Source organism: Atractosteus spatula, chromosome 1 (genome assembly GCF_055471065.1).
Source record: "Atractosteus spatula isolate fAtrSpa1 chromosome 1, fAtrSpa1.hap1, whole genome shotgun sequence".
Classification (NCBI taxonomy): domain Eukaryota; kingdom Metazoa; phylum Chordata; class Actinopteri; order Semionotiformes; family Lepisosteidae; genus Atractosteus; species Atractosteus spatula.
In genome coordinates, this window is record NC_142706.1 from 60,450,016 (window position 1) to 60,457,713 (window position 7,698).

The 7,698-nt window shown below is 46.6% G+C and overlaps 1 protein-coding gene across 1 annotated transcript; it reads right to left on the reverse strand.

The window, feature by feature from the left end:
* Window positions 1-642: 642 nt before the first annotated feature.
* On the reverse strand, window positions 643-6,731 carry hoxc9a (homeobox C9a). Its single transcript, XM_088909319.1, has 2 exons — window positions 4,641-6,731; window positions 643-2,755 (listed from the first exon to the last, which is right to left on the reverse strand). Exons 1-2 carry the CDS (start codon window positions 5,182-5,184, stop codon window positions 2,511-2,513), a joined length of 789 nt encoding a protein of 262 aa, XP_088765445.1. The 5' UTR covers window positions 5,185-6,731; the 3' UTR covers window positions 643-2,510.
* Between the last annotated feature and the right edge of the window lie 967 nt (window positions 6,732-7,698).

Below are 7,698 nucleotides of genomic sequence, written 5' to 3' on the forward strand. Positions count from 1 at the left end.
CCTGGGCTTAAAACTACTAAAATAGAGTGGAATTCCGCAAAATGCTACATATATTAAGTAAATGGGAAGAGAGCCACAAACACATACAAAGGCCTGTAGGCCTGATAATGGTTTTGAATGCATATTTACAGCATTGTATTGTTGAGTGTTTTTTTAATGATCGGAAACCTGAGGACACGTATTTGCTTGGTAAAGCACATTTTTTGTTTTTACTCGGCCTAACACAAAACTAAGAAATGACGGCACCGCCGGGGAGCACTGAAGAGGAGAAGGGGGATTGGAGGGGGACACAAGGGCGGTCAGTGCTCTCGCCGACAGTTCTCCATGGTACAAACTCCGTGTTTTTCCCGGAAAGGCACATATCGGGATCTGGGGACGGGTGGTTATCGTGGGGACTGTCCTGGGGAACAGCACAGAGACACGCGACAGGGGCGGCAAAACGGAATACACGCCGTTCGCGCCGCGCGTGAATATCTCCAAATATCCAGCAGCTGAGACGTCGACTTCCGTAGGACTTGTTTCACCCAGCTCTGGTCATCTGTGTGGGGTTATGACAGCTCTCCGTCTGCAAGCTGTGCAACCCCAGTCTTGTCATGAGGACAAAAACACAACAAGCAAGACACGTTTTTGCTAACACAAACTCCTCGTCCACTTGATTGTTTATTTTAGCACAAAATGTTTTGTTGAGTCACAACGCTTCACATGATATCATATAAAAACAGTATGGAAAATGCACTGCCTGTGCGGTATATTCGACAAGTCACGCTACAGTGTGTGAGAAAGCGCCCCTTTGTCAAGCTTGCGAGCACGGCGTCGGTAGCTGATTAGCCTGCAGTGAAATTGATATTCAGAGCTGTAACGGCGGCGCAAGAGCCTAGGAAAAGCTGCACATCCGCATTTTACAGTGGCGTTCGTGATAGGGCTGGGAAACAGTTACAACGATACGAAACAAGTAATGAAAACGTGATTTAACCAGCCGATCAAAGTGCTACACTGCAACAGCTAGGTTATAAAACAAGGAGCGATCAGACTGGCATTTTAACGAGCTCGGCCTCCCTTGTGCGAACGCCTAAATAAAAATGCAAGATACAAGTTTTAAAGAATATCCGATAACCCTGGTGAACGAAAGAGTTCTCTCTTCACGACGCGAAGAAGCACATACTGTGTTTCACGATTTCGTGAGGTTCCATATCGCCGATTAGGACCAATACAAATCGATGCGTATTTTAAACACGATTTGCCATTTCAGCCGGCCCATGCATTGCCTGCCTGGAGTTACACGCCCGGGACGGCACACATGGGCCGGGGCTTTAGGACTGGGGTTTGCGTGTGTGTGTGTGCTCCTTGACATTAAGGGCGCTTTGTAGTAGAGGAGTGTGTCTTGTGTGCCTGGCCTGGTTTCGGTGTCGCCCTCTTCACCCCCTTGTTTGCCTGCGTCCCTCTTATTAAGGTTTAATAAGGCCGCACAGGAAATGTTCGTTAAGGAAAGAATCAAACGCAAAGAATAATGGACCGGCCTGCCAGCTGCTTCTAATCTCCTCTCAGGCCTCTGTCCGCACCCCACAGCCTGCCTTGCTAAGCCTGATCGCTTCCCTGCCAGCGGCTCCGCCCGGGCCGACTGTCCCGTGTTTCCTCTGCGGGGCGGTTCACACTGAAACTCTTCTTCAGCTCCGCACAGGGAGCGGTCAGGACACCGGTCGTGAAGAAAACCTGCCCCTGGCCCAGAGTGCTTATCAGCGGACCTCTCGAACCGCTGTTAATTTCACTGCCGTCCGTCTTATCATAGCGCCATTCCTACTTCGTGTCCAAAGAAATCATAAAACACGTGGAAAAAAGCGTGTGGTCGTTGGATATATTTAAATACAGCTACAATCTACAGGAGAACAGAAAGTGACAGAATCGGTCGATTCTAAGGTAAAAATACACGAATAAAGTACATCAAAAACTGTTACCACAGACGTCAACACAGAGACAAAGGTATCTGCCCGTTTTTTTTTTGTTTGTTTGTTTTCTTTCCTTTTTTGTACAAAATATGCAAGATTTGCACTTTACAAAAAAAAAATTAAAAGCCGTGAGGGAGAAACACAGGAGACGGGGACGATCATAAATTACGATTCAACAGAAAAGAAATCGCAGAATCGAAGAGGAATAAAGAAAATTCAAGTACGTTCCTCTTGTTACACGAGTTAGAAGTTGATTTTTTTTTTCCTTATCGCCACTTTGTCTCTTTGCATTTCGACGTAGCTTTGAAGGCGAAACACAACAACAGAAAAACAGTTTTTTTTCCCTCGTCCAAGCAGCCGGTTATGGATACACAATGGGGAGGGGGGGGGGGCTTTAAAAATCTGAGCAACGTTGCACATTCAAAGTCAATAAAACGGCTTCGGTCGAAAGGAAAACGTTACATTTAAACACAACGAAAAGGCGACAAGGAGAGGAGCGGGTTGCCGCTGGGTGCGAGCCGGGGCGGGAAGGTCTCTTCTCCTCGCGGCGCCTCGGCCGAGCGCCTCTCACTGCTCATTGCTCTCGCTCTTCTCCTTGTTCATTTTTTTCATCTTCATCCTCCGGTTCTGGAACCAGATTTTGACCTGTCGCTCCGTGAGATTGAGGACGCGGGCCACCTCGTAACGTCGGTCCCTGGTGAGGTACATGTTAAATAAAAACTCCTTCTCCAGTTCTAGCGTTTGGTATTTCGTGTAAGGGCACCGCTTCTTCCTCGTGGAGCGCGCGTGGATCCAGTTTGCCACTGGATTGTCTGGGAAAAAAAGAACACAGACTTTTTTAACTCGGGGAAGAGAATTGTATTTTTTTTTTAATATTTTGCTGAAACCGAGGACAGGTGAAATGCATTTGTTTAAAACATGTCTCTATTTTTTTTTAACATTAAAAACCGTCTGGGTTTTTTTTTGTAACGTCGCTGCCCTTCATAATTCTGGCCTGCCTGAAACACATATCAACACCTACGGTCTACTCTTGAGTTCAATGATACGGCGCCGTTTTGTTTATGTTCATGTAGATCAAACTGCCCCCGCTTAGTACAATACAGCCAGCCTCCCACTATGTCCATTTTCATAGCTAGGGGCTAAATAAAAATGAAGTCTTTTTGTCATATCTGTGCCGTGTTTTAAGACGGCTGAGGAGGGATAGTCGTAAAATCGTGAATGCGCTCATTCGCTTTATAGGCCCATAAACAGACGTAAACGCCTTTGGTTTCAGTCATTGAACGACTGCAGTCCACCACCTCTCTCCAGCTCTTATCCCTATAGTAATGCTTCACGTTCTGCACTTTAAATCTTTATATTCTGTCCTTATAATTAGTACGATTTCTGGGGGGAAAGGGGAGACAGGCGGTGTTGTCAGTGTTTATGGGCGCGTATGACAATGTTGTACAGCCGCATATTTAAAGACAAGACGTCGGGAAAAGGACGTTTCTGACGTGCAGAAGCCGAGGGAGAAGCCGAACTAGCCGGGGTGAACTAGCCGGCCCAGTCCGGAGCCCGGGAGCCTGTCACTGCCAGACCGGCCCGGGCCACAGCCTCGCTTGCCCGGAAACCGATCTGCAGGCCTGGGAGTCAGTAAAGGCAGACCTGTCTGCACTGACTGGAGCTCGGCAGTGTGGGCTCCGTTCTGTCGCCTTGTCTTCCTCGTCTTGAAATCTCTCAGCCCTGAAGTTTCTGATTTATTTCATAGTTGCTATTAATATTTCAGTGTAGGAACGTAAAGGATTTTTTTTTCACAAAAAGAAGATACAGATACATAACGTTTAATTGTATTACACCAAAGGCACAGTATTATAATTATTATTGTTATTAGTACTGGTGGCTGTTCTGGCCCTAGAAACGCAGTGGCGTGTAGATCCAGTTCTGCCCTTTCTGCGGCAGTGATTTCGTGACATTGCACCGAGGCTCGAGTGACACAGATTTCACCCTAAAAATAATTTTATTCAAGTCCAGTATATTGACAGAACCCTCACTACAATAAGAGAAGGGTGTGTGCCCACAGTTCTACATTGTTTTGAACTGACTTTCGAAATGGTCTATTATTATTATTATTGTTACTGTTATTGTTGCTGTTGTTATTATTATTATTATTATTATTATTATTATTATTATGATGATGATGTTGACATTATTGTTGTTGTCTACTCCTATAGGTCTACAGTAACAACAGAGCTTGCACGGAGTCCTATTCACTGCAAGGTTTTTACATTTCACCCACCCAGCAATGCTGCAATACTATTGCAGTTTCAGACTACAATAATACTAGAATACTAACAAGAATTAGTCCTGGTCACGGGAAGCTTCAGGACGAAACAAACAAAACAAAACAAAACAGAACAAAACAAAGCACGAGCTCAAGTAACATGGAGGTGGATCAGAAAGGCAGACTCGTCCCGTGCCTCCAACTTCCCCCTGAGCCCGAAGAAAGCCTGTTTTTCGAGTTTTCCATTTTTATAACATGCCTCCAATTTTACAGCCTAACATTACGAGGCTTCCTTCTCTTCTATTTTAGTGCCTGCAGTCACCTCGCAGCGACGGTTCGAGGGGAATAAACACGATCATTTGGTTTTATGGAGGACAGCAGGCAAACAGTATTACCCCCTTAATACCAGGTTGTAAACAGGAATGACTTCGACTTACTCGGGTCTATCTCTGCCTTCTCTTCTTTGTGCTTACTGGGAGCCAAAACCTCAGTCTCGGGAGAAGGGATATTCTGCGGCGTCCTGTCTCGGATGTCAGCCGAAGAGCCGTACAGATAATCCGAGTAGTTCCTTCCGCTGGCGGCCAGGCAGTCGCCGGCTCTCCGCTCCGGGAACGCGTCGGTTTTCAGTCCGTAGTGCCTGCTGTTCGCCGGGAAGCCGGGGAAGGACACGGCTCCCGAGATAGGCTCCAGCCAGGAGCGCACGTACCTGGAATCTGCGCCTAAGTGCGGCTGGTGGGTGTAAGGGTGGTAAACGACAGAGGACTGCGACTGGACGGGGGCCCAGGAGGTGGTAAAGATAGGAGGTTTGGGGGCAAAGCTGCACGAGGGAAAGTCGGTACACTCCGGTACCAGCCCTGCCGGACGAGAGGCTGAGGGGAGGGCTCCGGGAGCGGAGAACCGAGTAGCAGCCAGCACCTCTTCGCTCTCATGGTTTATCAATGAATCCACATAATAGTTGCTTATGGGACCCGTGGCCGACATGACGAAGCCTCCTGTCTCTTTTACATGCGTCCGATTATTGTATGGAGTCTATGTGTACTTTTTTTTATCTGCTCATAGAACAATCAAGCCAGGTAATTATTTCTCCGGGCTTCCTGGGCTCCCATTGGCTGCCCGGCGCCACGTGACTATATTTACCCCCCAAAAATTACACAGTGGATCAATGCGCGAGTCTTTCTGGGATAGCCGTGCAGTTCAAGGTTTCGGGATTTTTTTGGGGGGGAAAAGCGTGTGTGTGTTTATTTATTTTAATCTCACCTAAATATGGGCGTTGAAAAGACCACACATCCTTTCCTCGTGTTACGGTGAAAAAAAAAACGATTAAGCTTTCCTGCAGGCAGGACAAAATCACCCATCACGGAGCACGAGGTATGTGGAGAAGCCCACTGAAGGCACTATTTGTTTCCGTAATTAATCTCCGTCCGTGGTTGAGCTCGTCAAAGTCTGATACACGTCGCTTGGGGTGTTTGGCAATATTAGATTAAAAATCAACACGTACACATACCAAGCAAGCAGCACCTAGACGTCTCTTTATAAGGAAGTCTTCTCGATTTCTCCTAACAGATATCCTTTTCGGTCTGCTCCTTTGGATGGGGTGTAGGTGAAGGTTTTTGGAGGGGGGGGGGTGTTTAATTGCAATGTCAAGTGGATTAATGTGCGACAGTCCTCTGTTTACGACGCTAAAACAGAGAGGAAAGACCCTCGTTATCCAAACAATCTTACTGGGATAACCCTCGTAAAAAAAAAACGGGACTTTTTATTTTGCAAAACTGGGAGAGCTGGGAATCGTAAGGCGCTGAAAATCATGAACACTTCAGCGGGTTGTATTCGGCAAGTGGCCGGGGATGATTTTATGTCCTTCAATAAATTTTTACGAGGGACCATTTGATTGTTCATAAACGTGTCGTTAATAAAAACTGCAGCCCAGTTCCTGGTAAAGCAGGAAAAAAAAAACACAGCGCGGCGATTGTGGAACAGGCGCCGATCAGCCGGGATTTGGAACGAAAACGAGTGCGTCTGGGGAAGGAACATAGGGAGAGAGGGAAGTTTTATTTTGATTCATTTTGTTCGTGGGGCTCGATAAAGAAAAAAAAAATCAGCGCTGGGAGAAAAGAGACTGAACGTTGCATTCTGACTTTTTTTAAAAAAAATATTAGTCGAGGGTGTGAAGGTAATTTAAGAGTAAGCTCCGAGTTTTTAAAAACAGATTTCCAAGACTTTGAAAAAGAAATCAGAAATAAAAGAAAAACAAGGCCGGAACTGAAGGAAAAATCGAAGGGCTCTTCTGTGCCATAAAGCTGCTGAAGCGCAGAAGGGACCCGGTGACAAGAGCTGTGGACGGAGGCCGGTACCGTCGTGCGATAGAGACCGGTCTTGTACTTACGCCGAAATCGCTCTTACAGAGACCAGACAGGGGGTTTCATACATATATATATAGATATAGATATATTTTCTTTGCTTTAACTGTATTGAAGTCGAGCATAAAAAATACACACCAAAACGTAACTAAGAGCACAAAAATAAATAAAAATAAACGATAAAATAAGCACTCGGGTACGAGCAGAAAAACAAATAGATCCAACTTTTCCTCGGGCGGGCCGAGTTGAGAGATGACAGAAGTTCGCTGCAGCCTCTGCCGGCTTGTGCTGCTGGTTGGGGGCACAGGCGTGCTGCGCGGGGCTGACTGACAACCAGAATTTCTCCTGTAGGCTCCCCGGGCGTAAACATTAGCCCTGCTCTTTCTTAGACGATTCGAAATGATGAAATTGCACCGTGTCGCTTTACTTTCCGTCCACACGAGCGTGTCTGAATGAGAGCTGGATTAAGGCGTGTCGTTATCATGACATTAATGTGTAATCTGTTAGATAAGAGGCATTAATTGCCAGGCGAGTTGTTTTTGCGACCAAATTGAAATGAATATGTCGGAGGGAAAGGACACCATAACCTCAGCAAGGGAAATAGATGTTATTTTTTATTTCTATGATTATTTTGATTTCGCGTTGTATTATTCTCGTAAAGTGAAAGCAGTTCTGCCTGCCACCGGCTCAGCCTTTTGTCCACGAATATAAAAACAAACAATTCAATGGCTAAGTATGCATATGTATTTTAAAAAAGCTTTCAGTTTCCTCTTCTGTCGTACAGGGGGTTGCGTGGGCGACTTCCGCGCGGCGCCGTACGCGGGGGGGGGGGGGGAGTAGCCAGCGCGAGGCCCTCGGCTCGTTTCGGCTCGCCTCTCCGGGGCTCTTCTCGTCACGCGCCTGCTCCGCAGTGCCGCGAGCGCCGGGCGAAATCAGAAATTCAGGCGTAAACAGAACAGCGACTGTGGTATTCCTTCAGGAAGAAATAGCACGGCGATTCTCCTTTGATCGAGTGTGTCTTTTTTCCCCCCACAGATTTGGATATTAAAGAGGTCCGGACAGCAGCAGCTGCAACACTTTCTGGAATAAAACCGCTTTTTTTTAATCGTACGACCTCGGTACGACTGACTTCTCTTTT